We start from the raw sequence: 15,599 nt of genomic DNA, 5'->3' as shown, positions 1-15,599 counted from the left end.
GCTCAACCTACTGAGCCACCCAGGTGCCCGTGAATAGACTTTGTTTTTAAAATAACTTTTAGATTTACAGAAAAGTTTATTTTTTATTTTTAATTTTTTAATGTTTATTTTTGGGAGAGAGAGACAGAGCACAAGCAGGGGAGGGACAGAGAGAGAGAGACACAGAATCCGAAGTAGGCTCCAGGCTCTGAGCTGTCAACATAAAGCCCGACACAGGCTTGAACACACAAACTGTGGGATCATGACCTGAGCCAAAGTCAGATGCTTAAACGACTGAGCCACCCAGGTGCCCCTAGATTTACAGAAGAATTTAAAGGTAATATCAAGAGTTTCCATGTATGTTATGCTCAGTTTCCTCTATTATTTTTTTTTAATTTTTTTTTTTAACATTTATTTATTTTTGAGACAGAGACAGAGCATGAACAGGGGAGGGGCAGAGAGGGAGGGAGACAGAATCTGAAACAGGCTCCAGGCTCTGAGCTGTCAGCACAGAGCCCGATGCGGGGCTCGAACTCACGGACCGTGAGATCAGGACCTGAGCCGAAGTCGGACGCTTAACCGACCAAGCCACCCAGGCGCCCCAGTTTCCTCTATTATTGATATCATACATTAATATAGTACACTTGTTGCGATTAATGAATCACTATTGATGCATTATCGATTTCCTTAGTTTTTACCTGGTATCTTTTTCTGTTCCAGAATTCCCAATCCCATTTCATACCATGTTACATTTAGTTGTCATGTCTCCTTAGGGGCCCCTCTTAGCTGTGACAGTTTATTAAACTTTTTTTGTTTGTTTTAAATAGTGATTTTTTTTTTTAAGTTTATTCATTTTGAGAGAGAGACAGCATGAGTGAGGGAAGGGCAGAGAGAGAGGGAGAGAGAATCCCAAGCTGCCAGCGCAAAGCCAAATCTGGAGCTTGAACCCATGAAGCCACGAAATTGTGACCTGAGCCAAAATCAAGAGTCAGATGCTTTACCCACTGAGCCACTCAGGTGCCCAGACTTTCTTTGTTTTTTGATCACCTTGGAAGTTTTGAGGAGCACTAGTTGGATGTTTTGTCAGAACTCTATAGGAATTTGATTTTTTTCTCATGATTAGAGTTGGGTTATAGTTTTTTGAGAGAAGAACACAGAGGCAAGGTATTATTTTTATCACATATCAAGAGTACATACTATGAACATTACTTCATTTGATTATTGATGTTCATTTTGATGTTGACCTTTATCACCTGGCTGAGATAGTGCTTGTGGGGTTTCTCCATGGTGAAGTTGTGCTTTTCCCCTTTTCCATACTGTATCCTTTGGGAGAAAGTCAGTGTGCACAGTGGGGGTTTATGCCCCCCTCCTTGAGGACAGAGTATTTACATAAATTTTTTGGAATTTTGCCTGAGAGACTGGACTTTTCTTCATTTTTTTATTTATTCAATCATTTTACTTTTTCTGTAAGATTTTGAATTTTTGAGTTGAGACTTGTTTATTGACTCAGCATATATATCTTGATGGACATTTCATATGTACTTGGAAAGAGTATGTATTCTGTAGTTGTTGGGTTTAATGCCTTTGAATGTAAATTATATGAGATTCATCAATAGCGTTGCTCAGATATTTCTATCCTTGCTGATTTCTTTGCCTCCTTGCTTACTCACTGAGAGAATTGTGCCCCTTTCCCTCCTTCCCAAGTTCATAAGTTGAAGTCCTAGTCCCACATAATTCAGAATGTGACTGTATTTAGACATAGGGCCTGTAAAAGAGGTGATTAAGTTAAAATGAGGCCAACTGGCTTAGAGTGGGCCCTAAGCCAGTCTGACTTGTGTCCTTAAATGAAGAGGACAATGAGAGACACTAAGCGTTGGCTGTGCACGGAGAGAGGACCGTGTGAGGACAACAAGCAAGAAGACCGCCATTTCTAAACCAAAGTGAGAGGGCCCTGCCAGACTTGATTTCAGACTTCTGGCCTCCAGAACTCTGAGAACATAAATTTCTGTTGTTTAAAGCCACCCAGTCTGTGGTATTTTGTTATGTTGGCCCTAGCAAACTAATACAGTACCTTTCCATCCATCTTTATAGACAACACATAGTTGGGTATTTTTATTTATTTATATGCTGTAATTATTGATATGAGTGGATTTATTTATACTGTCATTTTTCTTTTGGTTCCATATGATTTTTGTTCTACTTCCTTTTCTGCCTTTTGAAATTATTGAATATTTTTTTTAGTAATCACTTTTAATATATCCGTTGGCTTTTTGCCAATACTTGCTTTGCGTTATTATTATTGTGGTTACTTTAGGAATTACAGTATGCAATATTCATAACTTACCCCATACAGGTCATACTGTGTGATGATTTCACATAGAGTGCTATCATCCTGCAACCATTTTGTTTACCCTTCCCATTTTGTGATAATTTTGCCATATGTACCCACCTTCCTATATCATAAACCCCATAGCACCACATTGTAATTTTTGCTTTAAGTGGTAAAGAAACCAAGGGAAAGAAGTATACCATATATACATGTACATATACATACTTCTAGCTGTTTACCTATATGTAAAATCTGCAACAGCTTTCAAGATTTTATCTTTGTTTTTCAGCAGTCTGACTGATATACGGAAGTGTGGTTTTGTGTTTATTTTACTTGAGGTTTTCTGAGCTTGTATTAGTACATTCATTTTTCACCGGTTTGGGGAAATTTCGGCTATTATATCTTCAAATATTTCTTAAACTTTTTCTGCTACTGTCCTTCTGGGACTCCACTTACACATGTTTTGGACAGTTTGATACTATCCCACAGATTGCTGAGGCTCTGGACATTTGTTAAAACTTTTTTTCTCTTGTTCAGATTAGATAATTTATATTAATTGTTTATATTAAATGGATATTTATTCTTAGATCTCCAATCTATTAAGCCCATTTAATACATTTTTCTCTTCTGTTATTATTTTTCAATTCTAGATATTAAAATCTTTTTAATGTTTATTTATTTTGAGAGAGAGAAAGAATTCTAAGCAGACTTTATGCTGTCAGCACAGAGCCCAATGCAGGGCTTAAACTCATGAACCATGAGATCATGACCTGACCCCAAATCAAGAGTCGGATGCCTTGAGTGACTGAGCCACCCAGACACCCTCAATTCTAGATTTTTAAAAAATTTCCTGAGATTCCTGATCTGTGTATTCCTTGATATACTTTCCTTGAAAACCCTTAAACATATTTATAATAGCTATTTAAAGCTCTTGCCTGCTAATTCCAAGATCTGGGGTGCTTTCTAGTGATTGCATTTTCTCTTGACTGTGGGCCATTTTCCCTTATTTCTCACAGAGTGTGGATGAGACCATGCATGGAGTCTGGTTTATGTCATCTTCCTTTAAATGGCATCTCATTTGTACAGGAAGACACTTAAATTAGCAGCAGACCATTGTGGCCTTGTCAGGCATGGTGTAATCTCTGTTACAGCAGGCCTATTTCATTCCATTTTAAATTTAGTTTTAGGGTGCGTCCTTTTCTCTGGGGCTCACTCCTTCTAAGATGTGGCCTTTCTACATCTCAGTTAAATGGTGATGTGCTCAGTGAGCCCCTGTGCTCTGGCCTAGCTGGATTTCTGATACTTCTCAGCATTTTATGGCCTTTGGTATTATTCACTGCTTATCTCCCAGTTCTGTGGCAGGTGGTCTTTGTAGGGTCTTGCTGAATTTGGCCCTGCCGCAGGTGCAGTCCCGTCCTTGGCCAGAGACCTGCAGTGAGCGCTCATGCAGACCTCTCTCTTGTCAGCTACCCTGCCCCCCAGCGTCCAGCCTCTTTTTCAGATCAGTGCGGGTGCCACCCTGCCTGGGTTCCATCTCCCTGTCATGTGTTCCGAGGACAGAAAAGGGGGATGATCATGGGACTTGTTTCTTTTCTCCCAAAGAGCAGAGTCTTGTGCCACTCCATATGTGGACACAATTGCCCCATATATTTTGTTTTATAGTTGTTTTGGCAGGACAGCACATCCATTACCAGTTACCCTGTGATGGCTGGAAGTGGCAGCTATGTGGTTACATGTTAAATTAGTTAAGATGTGGTTACATCTTAATTAGTTAAGATGTATACAAGTTCTGTATAAACAGTATCTGTACAAATACGTATGAGGGTTATGATGTTATCTTTATCCTGCAAGGATTTATAATTCTGTGGACAAGATAAAGATTGGGCTTTAAATACTGGGCATCCTGCCTATGTTTAGATCTCTGAAGCTTCTAGCAGCCAGATTATATAATGTATCACGAAAGTGATACGTACAGATTTCTTCACTTGCCTTCTCCCATCCTTACTCCACTAATTATGTTGTGTTAAAAGCTTTAAATTTCCTTTTCCTTAGGGAGAGCTTTCATGGACACAGAAAAGAACTCTTCCAAGCTTGTGCAGGGGATATGTCCACATGTTAACTTTTCTCTACAGTGTTCAATTCTCCTATAATGGAATGAAGGCCTATTTATTCCAAAATGGTTATATTGGTACTGTTCCATTTTATTGGGTTATCAGATTTTAAAGCCCTTCAGGCCAGAAATGAAACAGAATCTCTTACCCCTTCTGCCTTTTATTTCAGAAATACTAAGTTCTATGTTAATTGTTACAAGGGAGAGGCTAACATCAGGCAGTGGAAAAACTAGTTTTGAGCTAAGGTAAATTAGAATGCAAATGTGTATTTGTATATAATTGTGATATAAATGTGTAATTGTCATCTTTGCTTCCTGTTTTGGTAGTTGGTCAGATAGAGACTAAAGAAGAAATTCTGGGGGCACCAGTGTCAGAAAGAGAAGACATAGAGTCCATGGCTTGGACTCTCAGGGCAGGAACACTGTGTCTGTGTCAAGTACATAGTAGCTGGTTCACTGGGATATTGATGTGGTTACGTCTGTTGGTATTTTCCAAATGAAAAATTCTCTCCTTAAAGAAAACACTTTAGAGCTAGAGTGATCAGAAATTCAATATTGATAGGAAATTTTCCTTGTTTTCAGTAATTCTGTCTGAATTAACCAAAACTGCCGAGTCCATTTATGAGTAGCAAGGACTGAATATTTTAAAACTCTGATACTCTTTTCCAATTCAATATTGCTGTATCTGGATTTTCACAATGCTGCCCTCCCGTAATCCCTTTCATTATCATATTCCGACATGCTTTCATGTAGTAATACAGAAAGGAAAAGCTAAGAGAAGCTGAGATAAATTTTATTTTTCTTTTAAACAGAAGAAAGAAAAGAGGTGGGGTTACACTTTTATAAATATCTATAAATATCGAGCGATAGGCAAATTTTCCAAATAAATAAATAAATATTGCCACATGCTAAGGAACATAGAAATTTATGGGGACTGCCTTGGCTCCTGCCAAAGGAAAAACCCCTAATAAATGGTATTGGGTTTATAAGATCACAACCAATTTTCTACCAAAGTCCTTTTGGGATTTTACATCTAGTCAGTATTGGGGAGCTTCCAATAGCTTTTATATAGTATAATATGAATGAAAGGAAATGAAAACTATCGAGAAAATATTTGCCATGCACTGCTATATAGTAGTATATATAGTTTTAGTGTTTCAGAATGGGCACTAGTCCTTCAAGTTCAGGTGAAAACAGTGGTCCAATGTTTCATAAGTAAAAGAACGGATCAATTTCTAAGGCTGGGTGCATGATGGCAGTGGAAAGAAAACAAAGTGGGAAGAAACTTGTTTAAATCTCCTCTGCTTGTTAGCATCCTGCTCTGTAGGTTGAGAGGAACAGAGGTAGGAACATGGGGCCCCCTTGTAGAAAGACTCGGAAGCAGGTGGTAAGGCCGTGTAGGGGGAGGCTGAGCCGTCAGGGCCACCTGTCTGGCGCCTCGGCTGTTTGGTAAGTGAGGTTTGGTTTTCCCGGGACTGAGAACCGTCTTCAGGTAATGCCCCCAGGATTTGCAAGTGGACAAAGACTCAGAGTGGACTCCTGCCAGCCCGGGAGTTTTAGCTAACTCTAGCCACTGCTGCAGAGCCGTGAAGAGAGTATAGTGAAGAGCTGGCAGCCTGGTCTTTGTGGAATGCCTACACATGGGTCCCCTGATTACTAGACTTCTTTCCCCCTGAGCCCTTGATACCCCTTCCCTTAGACATAAGGACACAACCTGCCAGTCCACAGAAAGCCCAACCCAGAGCAGTCCCGTTGTCCCAAGGCCCCCTCGTGTTACAGTTTTGTAAGTCATCCCAAATGCGGTACTACTCGACCTGGAAGTAGGCTTCATCGCATGCCTCTTAGGGGAGTTTCAGTTTATTTCCATTTAAAATATTTATTTTCGGGGCGCCTGGGTGGCGCAGTCGGTTAAGCGGCCGACTTCAGCCAGGTCACGATCTCGCGGTCCGTGAGTTCGAGCCCCGCGTCGGGCTCTGGCCTGATGGCTCAGAGCCTGGAGCCTGTTTCCGATTCTGTCTCCCTCTCTCTCTGCCCCTCCCCCGTTCATGCTCTGTCTCTCTCTGTCCCAAAAATAAATAAACGTTGAAAAAAAAATTTAAAAAAATAAAAAATAAAAAAAAATATATTTATTTTCATTTCCTAGCAGGGGAGATTTTCAGGAGCCCATGCCAAAGCGCTTCCTCAGGCCACATTCACTAATGCCAAAGATGGGGTCCATAGGGCTGTATCACAGACCGCTTGGGAACAGGCAGGGCCCCCAGGCTCTGGCTGCATAGAAGGAGAAAGAATGTGGCAAGGGGTCCCTGCCCCCTGCTCCGTAGGGAGGTTGAATTTCCTAGCCTGATTTCTTGTCTCAGTTCTCCGAGCATTCTAGTTCCATTTTCACCAGCCTGCTACCAACCTTTTTGACAGCTCTTTTCCAGAGATGCTCTAAGGAAGGGCGAAGGCCTGAGATTAGGATTGTTAGCCGTTTGCCCAGTTCCTCCGTTAATGCCCTAGGTCAGCGTTGCAAACTCAAATGCCAGCAGGGCCCAGGCAGGTAACCTAAATGTAAGGAGCAGTGGAGAAGCTACTGGTACTCGCTCTTCCCGTCACCTTGGCGGCAGTGAGCTCACGAAACCATTGCTTGGTTTTTAATGCTAGACTGATGAGGAAGAGAGGCACAGGGGAGAGAAACTGCCCAGCCTGGTTGGGGCAGGGTGGTGGGAATGAATGAATCCCTCCCTCCTTAATGAGGGTGAAACTTCTAGTTTATCTTTCTGGGCTTCTAAGTTCACAAAGGTGGTGTGGGTGGGGTGGGGAAGGCAGTGAAACCGCCACCACTCGGCCCTGAAAGGCGCAGTCCCGGGGCCCTCCTGGTGGACGGAGAGAGAAACAGGCTCCCGCACACCTCACCCCCACCCTCCCGCTCCGGGACCACAGAGGGCCCAGGCCCCACCGGAGGCCGTGCGGCTTTCGCAAGGACGGCTCGGCCACGGCTTCCGCTCCTGGTCTCCCTAGTTGAATTTGGGGAAGGGGCGGCACCTCTCCACGCCCATACCCCCGGCGTGCGCGTTCACCCTGTTGCCCCTGAGCACCCCTAACGGGTCGCTGGCCACCACGCCGCTGTCCTCGGCGCTTGGGAGCTCCTGGGAGCAGGAGGCCGGCGCGGGGGTCATGCGGGGCCTGGGCTTCAGCACGTTCAGCGGGTCGCGCTCGGCGTCCTCGGCGCTGCGGGTGTGGCGCCGCGGCCGCGGGGTGTTGAAGTGGACGAGGGGGATCTCGTTCCTACGCGACAGGAACTGGGAGTAAGGCGGCGGGTTGGTGCCCGGCAGGAAGGCCCTCTTGGCCGGGCCCAGGCTGACGAGGAAGCGGTGCTGGGGGGAGTGGTACACGTCGTAGCCGTTTTCCAGCGTCCGCTGTCGGAACCTGCAGCTCTCGGGGCTGAAGAGGTGCTGGAGGGGCAAAGCGAGAGCGGTGAGGCCCGCCCGGCCCCCGGGGGCTCGGTCGGGGAGGCGTCTTGAACCCCTCGTTCCCTTGGGCGGGGGAAGCGGTGGCCCTGGTCTGCGGGGCCTGCACGGGGTCCCTGGGGCTGGGCTGGCCACAGCGGGCAGCACTTTGGGCCGGTTTCTGGAGGCAGGGCCAACTTGGGGGCCACCTGGGCCTCTGCCTCTCAACTCTCTTTCGGCTGAAAGTTGGCTTGGGTCTGCCTCCTTACCTGCAGAAAGGAGGGGGCTGGAGTTTGTAGGGCCAAACATAAGGGAGGGCACTCCTTTCCGAGATTGGGTGAACTCTGGCCACCGATGACCTAGGTTTGAGCCCCGGCTCTGCCACTAACTTAGTACAGGCAATCACCGAATGCCTGCTACGGCGTTCACACACGATTTCATTGAATCCTCTAACTGCATGGAGTGTTTTACCAGATGAGGACTATCAGTAGGTCTAAATGTGGTCAGCAGATATTTTAAGTCGGTGCCTCTATTTGTCCCACAGAGAGTTGTCTACTCCGGGTCAGATAGTGTTGTAGGTGCTGGGACATAGCAGCGAGCACAACAGAAAGTCATTGCCATCATGGTATTTCTGGCGGGTCTGTCTGGTGGTAAGAGGCTCCGGAGATGAGCGGTCCTACCATTGTATGATATCAAAACCCTTTGGAATATGCCTGCAACCAGTAGTTTGGGAAATCCTTTGCTTGCCGGTCTGACCCACCAGCAACCACAGTTGGGGCAGACAGAGATCCTTAATGAGAGATCTTTAACTGCAGGGAGATCCCACTTCACTTTTTCCAGGTGAGGAAACTGACATTCAGAGAAGAGAGGGGACCAGCCTAAGGTCAAGAAGGTCTAGTGAAAGAATCGGGAAGACGCCAATGGCTTCTCACTAGAGTAAGCTTCTCACTACGCACAAGGTGCTGTGAAGGTACAAAAATGGGTGCCAACAGGCAGTCACTCTAGAGGCCAAGAGCCCGGGCTCCAGAACCAGACTATCTGGGTTCAAACTCCCGTGTATAAACCCTGAGCATCTCCTACTTAGATTGACTACATCACTCGGTGGCACTATCACCAAGCACTGCAAATGGAATCTTTAAGCTGTAAGATTTTATGTTCTGGTGAAGAAATGAATTATCTCTAAATGGTGACCAACACAAAAAGAAACTCACCGATCCAAAGATATTGCCTCTGAAGTCCATACAGAGGTACCTCTGACTCATCACACCTGTTATCACCACAAAGCCGGCATCCTCCGATCTGATCATCAGGGCACCTGTGGAGAAAACCATCCAGGTCGAAACCTGGCTGCACATCCAATTCCTATCTCCAGGCACTTCTTGAAAACCCACCTCCATGAAACCTCCCTTGATTGACTTTAATATTTTAAAAATTTATTTTGAGAGAGAGAGAGAGAGAGAGCAGACATGCACATGTATGTGAGAGGAAGCGAGTGAGAGAGAATCCCAAGCAGGCTGTACACTGTCAGCATAGAGCTCAATGCAGCTCAAACCCATGAACCATGAGGTCATGATCTGAGTCAAAACCAACAGCCAGATGCTCAACCAACTGAACCACCCAGGGGCCCCTCCCTTGATTGATTTTAAGGGTGGTAATGATTTCCTTTCACTTCACTCCTCTTGCACTTACTTGTTCAGCTTCATTTCTTTGGATTCTCCCCTCCAAACTACCCGCCCCCACTCTTTGCCTCCTACTTTCTCCTCTTGTCTGTACAGAGCACTCCAAACTCCTGTGCTGGACACATGTTTCTTTATTTTCCCCATTGCCTGGCTAATACCTCTTAATGTTTGTGGTGGTCATCACATTCTCCCATGCCTTCTGGGCTTTTGTAATTTTTAAGTCTATGCTGCGATGTCTTTCAAGGATCTAGCTTGCATGTAGAGCCTGAGCTCCACCCAGGAAAGTATACAATAGTCAGTGACACATCACCCAGCACCCATTATGTGTCAACAACTGTATTAGAACCGATCTGTCCCTCCCTTCTCTGCTTATTGAAGTCATTCATCCTTCAAGGCCAGGCTCAGATGTCACTTTCTATGAAGACTTTCCTAATCTCCCTAATCAGAACTAATGCCCACACCTTTATTACAGCATGCATTTCATTCACCTTGCCTTAGCCACATTTACTAAGTGCCTCCCTATGAGTGAGCTGTTTAGGAGCCGAGGGTTTATCTTTCTATGTCGAATAGATACCACGGGTGAATGTGATTTCTTCTTGGATCTTCATTGCTGTTCTGTGTCCTTTTCTTGTTTGGTGGTGTCCCCTCCAGTGCTGTCCCTCATGGTCTCTCCATGTCCCCACTCAACAACAAGGCTCCAACAAGAGCCTGACATCCACATGTACTACCTATGTTTTAAATAACTGATGACGCCCTGCCCTCATTGGGACTTGCAATTTTAACCATTTGCGATGCATTGTAGCAAGGACTGGTTAAGTATGATCTAAAGCTTTCTGTTTTGTGGCAAGAGTACAATTCAACAAGACTTCCACCCCAAATGCTTTTTAATTACCTGACATCTTCTGCTTAGAAATCATTTCTTTAAGTCTTTGGGGTCACTTGCATTTGCCTACTGCAGAATTCCCATGTGGTTCTCCTTTGGCCTCACAGCCCCCAGGCAGGTATTCCAGTTTCTTTTTCAGAAATGTCATGTGGAGAGATTGTAAATGTCCAGCACCTGTGCCCAGTAAGTGGTGGAGCCTCATGGGATGACTTACACCTATGTCTCCCCCTCTTACCCTGTGTCGGCTCAATACAGAGACCTCTGAGGAGAGTAGCAGACAATACTTAGACACTAGCTGAGTATAGAGCCTCATGTGGACGGAAATTAGAATGATGTGGGACAGAAGGAAAGAGGGCAGGAGCAAGCCCAGAAAGAAGAGAAAGTAAGATGGGTGAGGAGAAATGTTAATTTGTTTTCAACCTTTGCTAAGGGTTAGCCTTGAGGGAAGTTTCTGGAAGCGGGGTGGGGTATGGGAAGTGCCGGGGGTATTTAAATTGCTCCATAACAAGGACTGCCTATGTGTCTCAAATATATGGCTAACTCTATGGCAAGCCCTGAGGGAAACAAAAGGAATGTGTAAAATATAAGCTTCTGCCCCACCCACTTTGGGAGAAAAATAGACTTAGTGTTGCACTTTTTAGGTACTCTACATATTTTAAATTCTCAGAACAACTATGATGTTAATGTTAGCATTAACATGGGTTGTAGCAGCATCCCAATTTATGTGAAAAGGGAACTAAGGGCAGGATTCAAACGCAGGATGGTGACTCTAACATCCTCTTTCCATGACCCTGCAGCTTGCCTCCAATAGGAATCATCACAAGCCTGAGAAGACGAAACCAAGTGCCAGACACATGCTGTGACCCATGGGAACCCCAAGTCACGCTGCCCCTGAGTGGGTCCAGGCAGGGTCGCTGACCCAGGAACGGGGGTACCTGGATTCTGGTCCCACCTATGCTACTTACTGACTTTGTAGTCTTGGACAAGGCATTGCTCTAGCCTTGGGTTGCTCAGTTGGGTAAAGAGAATAATAGTAGTGGTCCTGCCTACTTTGTGGGGTTCCGATCAGAATCAAATGCTACCATGGTTGGAAAAGGGACTTTCTTCAAAAAGCGTTGGGAAATGGCAGGCATTACGTGGCATGTGTTGGCCTGCCATTTATGACACTCGGGAGCTCTGGCAGCCACGAGGTTCTCATGCTGGGGGCAGTGGGGGCAGTATGCATGCCACCTGTGCTCCTGAGCTCCAGGGCTGGTCCTAGTAGGAAACCGCCTGCAGGGGAACAGCAAGCAGCCACCACAAAGGATGCACAGACTTGAATCAAACCAACATGAGCTAGCGAGAAAGTGCAGAAAATGTCAGAGACAGATTGCCTTCCCTTTGCCCATTCAGAAAGCAGGTTTTCACAGGCTGCACAGATTCTAGAGCAGAATTTGGCAGAAGGAAGGCACAAGTCACTGGCTACTGGAACCACAACCTGTTGCAGCCAGGTGGGCTCAATGGACTGGCATGTGGAAGAAGCATGGGGTTTGGGTCAAGGTGTCCTCAAGGTGACCTTAAGCCAGTGTAGTTCTTTAACCTTTGTTTTTCATATGTAGGGAATTCATTTACTTCATTTGGTCATTTTGAGGATGTCATGAGATAATATTCTTATCCACAATAAAAACATTTCTAAATGGTAGTAATTTTACTACTGCCACTTGCCTCCATTCTGCTCTATAAGTAGAAAATTATTGGATCTGTTCTATTCTCATAGCCAGTAAATGATAAATGAGATGATAGATGTAAAGTGCTTCAAGCTCCCCAAAAGAAAGAGAATAGTTTGCAAGTTTAAACAGCCGGAGGATAATTCAGCTTTGGGTAAAGAAAAGTGCCAATGGGGAAGATGGAAGAAGGACATATACCAGGAGTTCTGGAGTGATATTAACCAGGGGTACTAAGCATCTCTTCTGCTGTTTCTACGAAGCAAGGCTGGTGAGGAGTGAGAAGGTGGCCCTCTTAGTGGGACAGGAGACATAGAGGTCAGAGAGTCTCCCTGACATCAGTGCTGTGAGTCCCAAGGGAAGTTATAGAATCTTATAGGGCAGGTAATTTCACGATGACCAGCAACTCAAAGATGGGTTGGACACTCAACTATTAATCAGGAATTTACTAAAGCACAATAATCAAATGAATCAGATTTCACCAGAAATATGTAATAATTAGGAGGGGGGAAACACCACATAGCTTCCAGCAGGGTGAAAGCAAATCCTTCACCAGTCTGTGAATTACCTGTGCTACCTATCTGCATGTCTCAGTGTTTCCCCTTAACTTTTTAAGTTACTTTTGATCTTAGTGTCTACATTTATTTTTACAATACACACAGTAACTGATTTGAATAGTACAGAGGGTTATATAAACTGGGAAAAGTAAGTCTCCCTCCCACCCCCCTGACCCCCCGCCCCCGTGCAGCTTTGTGTCAATTTCTAGAGACACATGCTTAGACACCATCTACATCTAGCAAAACAAAAACCCATTTCTATTTTTTAAAAAAATCTGAAATCAGTTCCATTCATTTTGCTTCTTCCCAGGCATTTTAATTCACTCCCAACTAGTATCATTGCCTTCTCTGGGGCTGAGTTCTACAACTCAGGCTGTCTGCTTCATGACATAGGCTGAGCAACACACACTGTACCTCACATGGCTCACCACAGCCGGTGAACACTGTCTACTCCATGTCATGCTCCAAAGGACATGTTTTTGGGGTTCCCTTCAGTGAAAGATTCTGTTAAATATCCATTGAAAAAAAACGAGCAAAAAAAATGAGCAAAAATGATGCATCAAGTGTATCCAGATTTATTCAGATTTCTGCCATTATTGGACTCAAACTTGGCTTCCCAAATGTTGACTCCTGAATCCTACTACATATCCTTGAGTTCTGGAACCTGCCTGCTATTTGGAGAGAACTTTGGTCCCTCCTTTCATCTCCACTGAGCACCTGAAGAGGTGTGCCCAGCTGGCTTTGCATGTGTATGTATCTTGCTACAGCTTTCAAGACCTTTGATTCCACAAAGCAAGGCCAGAGCAAAATTATTGATGAATTCATTACAACAATAGGGCAAATAATTCTTCCTATAAGAAGTTTCCTTTCACTTGGGGCGCCTGGGTGGCTCAGTTGGTTGGTTGAGCGTCCAACTTTGGCTCAGGTCATGATCTCGCGGTTTGTGAGTTCGAGCCCCGTGTTAGGCTCTGTGCTGACAGCTCAGAGCCTGGAGCCTGCTTTGGATTCTGTGTCTCCTCCTCTCTCTGCCTCTCCCATGCTCATGCTCTGTTTCTCTCTGTCTCTCAATAATAAATAAACATTAAAAAATTTTTTTTTAAAGTTTCCTTTCATTGAACAGAGACTGTGATTACTCTGCACTGAATCTGCTTGCATTTTCCTGAATCCTGAGCGTCATTTCCCCATGTTCTCCTAAAATAGACCTTGTCTTTTTCAGTATGCATCCCCCCTCCCAGCCCAGCATCCCCTATATAGGTGCACGCAAAGGGACCCTCATTTGAATCATAACTAATTGATCAACTGTTTGTGGATTGTGATCCACCTTGTCACAAACCTAACCTTTAAGATCATCCCAGTAGCCTCATGATGCCAAGAAGTTCCCAACTAGCTTGATTGCTACTGAGCAGACCTTTCAGCTCCACAGAGAGGAGTCACCAACTGATACCAAACTGGGTACCTCTGAAGCCCCTAGTAAATATGTTTGGTGCATGGGTGCATGGGTGCATGGATGGATGGATGGATGGTTCATGCACTTGGTCAGACCCACCAAGACAACATACCTGGGCAGTCTGTCTTTAATACATTTTTCTGAGAAGTTTTATAAGGTCTGACTATTAGAAGCTCAGAATTGGAAAGAACCCCTGGGTTCCTCTATTCCAATCCTTGGTCTGATATAGGAATCTTCTTGACAACCTCTGTTGTTAGCCCTGTCCAAAGTTTATGAGCCAAACTCGATATCAATGGCCTGTCTGGCTTTTTCCCTCTCCACTTTGTTGCCTTTCTTTCTGTACATTTTTGGACTCTTTGGGTAGGACAAAGTGAGAGTAGCTGCCCTTGTGGGAAGAGGGATTATAGTTAAGACATTATTTATGGGTGCCTGGGTGCCTCAGTTGGTTATGCATCTGACTTTGGCTCAGGTCATGATCTCACGGTTTTGTGAGTTCGAGTCCCACTTTGGGTGAGCATGAGCCCCTCTTCTCTCTCTCTCTCTCTTTGCGCCTTATGGGATTTTCTCTCCCCCCACCCCCCTTGCCCCTTGCTCACTTGCACCCTCTCTCTCAAAAAAAAGGTAAATTATTGGGAGAAACAAGTAAACACTAATTGGGGAGGTGGCAGAATCTTCTCCCCAGGTTTAAACACACACACACACACACACACACACACACACACACACACACACGTAGATTCTAGGCAAGAAGCTAGGAGGCTGGATTAGTCCTCTGTTCTAGCCCAAGACCTCCCCAGGCCCCTTGGAGGTGGGTGGACAGAGGAGCTCCCCCTTCTTTCCAGCACAGATGAAGCCCCTACTCACTGTAGATGGTCTGATGGGGTGTGCCATCCACATGGCCGTCCTTGTGTATCTGCAGGTGGTAGCTGTTCCTGGCTGTGGCCGTGTACAGGTGGGTCAGGCCACCCCAGCTGGAGCCCAGCAGCGGGGAGGTGTTAGGATAGGCTCTGACTACCCAGCACAGGACAGAGACCAGGAGCCCAAGGCGGGTCCCTGACATCACGGAGCTCTGAATGGCTGACTAGAGTTTGAAACCTGACACTGCCTCCCTGACTCCCTGGTCTTTTTCTCCTCTTCTCCTTTGTGGGTATCTGGCGTGAGGATCCTAGGCTGGATTCCCTCCTTTTTTCCCTCGGATTTTTAAAGGGTAGATGTGTGACATCAAACAGGAAAAACTCCACTGTCCACATCCTCTGTGTTGTAACCAGCCCATTGGAAGAGAAGGCAGAGACCTCGGAGGCTCACGGAAGGCACGTCGTTCCAGACACACACACACACACACACACACACACCCCTCAATTTCAAGCCAACGCTCCAAAAAGTGAATGATGTGTGGGCAAAAGTTATCTACGACTCTGGGTTGTCTGTTGACCTGCCCCACTTCCACCAGGAAATGTGAAGGCAGTCAGCGGTTCCGAAAAAAA

General features: G+C 45.2%; 1 protein-coding gene across 1 annotated transcript; it reads right to left on the bottom strand.

The window, feature by feature from the left end:
* Positions 1-7,361: 7,361 nt before the first annotated feature.
* Positions 7,362-15,271, bottom strand: FGF23 (fibroblast growth factor 23). The gene is made up of 3 exons (XM_086711851.1): positions 14,980-15,271; positions 9,058-9,161; positions 7,362-7,852 (listed from the first exon to the last, which is right to left on the bottom strand). Exons 1-3 carry the CDS (start codon positions 15,173-15,175, stop codon positions 7,415-7,417), a joined length of 738 nt encoding a protein of 245 aa, XP_086567977.1. The 5' UTR covers positions 15,176-15,271; the 3' UTR covers positions 7,362-7,414.
* Between the last annotated feature and the right edge of the window lie 328 nt (positions 15,272-15,599).

This window comes from Puma concolor, chromosome B4, assembly GCF_028749965.1.
Source record: "Puma concolor isolate L17-30 chromosome B4, mPumCon1.1.hap2, whole genome shotgun sequence".
In the NCBI taxonomy this organism is placed as follows: Eukaryota; Metazoa; Chordata; class Mammalia; order Carnivora; family Felidae; genus Puma; species Puma concolor.
This window is presented reverse-complemented; position numbering and strand designations above follow the sequence as displayed.

Bases quoted from the DNA above. Each gene is read 5' to 3' on its own strand.
- FGF23 (XM_086711851.1), bottom strand. From the start codon at position 15,175: ATGTCAGGGACCCGCCTTGGGCTCCTGGTCTCTGTCCTGTGCTGGGTA. The intron at 9,162-14,979 runs GTGAGTAGGGGC...TTTTCTCCACAG, and splicing joins ACCCCATCAGACCATCTACA to GTGCCCTGATGATCAGATCG. The intron at 7,853-9,057 runs GTGAGTTTCTTT...TTGCCCCTCCAG, and splicing joins GAGGCAATATCTTTGGATCG to CACCTCTTCAGCCCCGAGAG.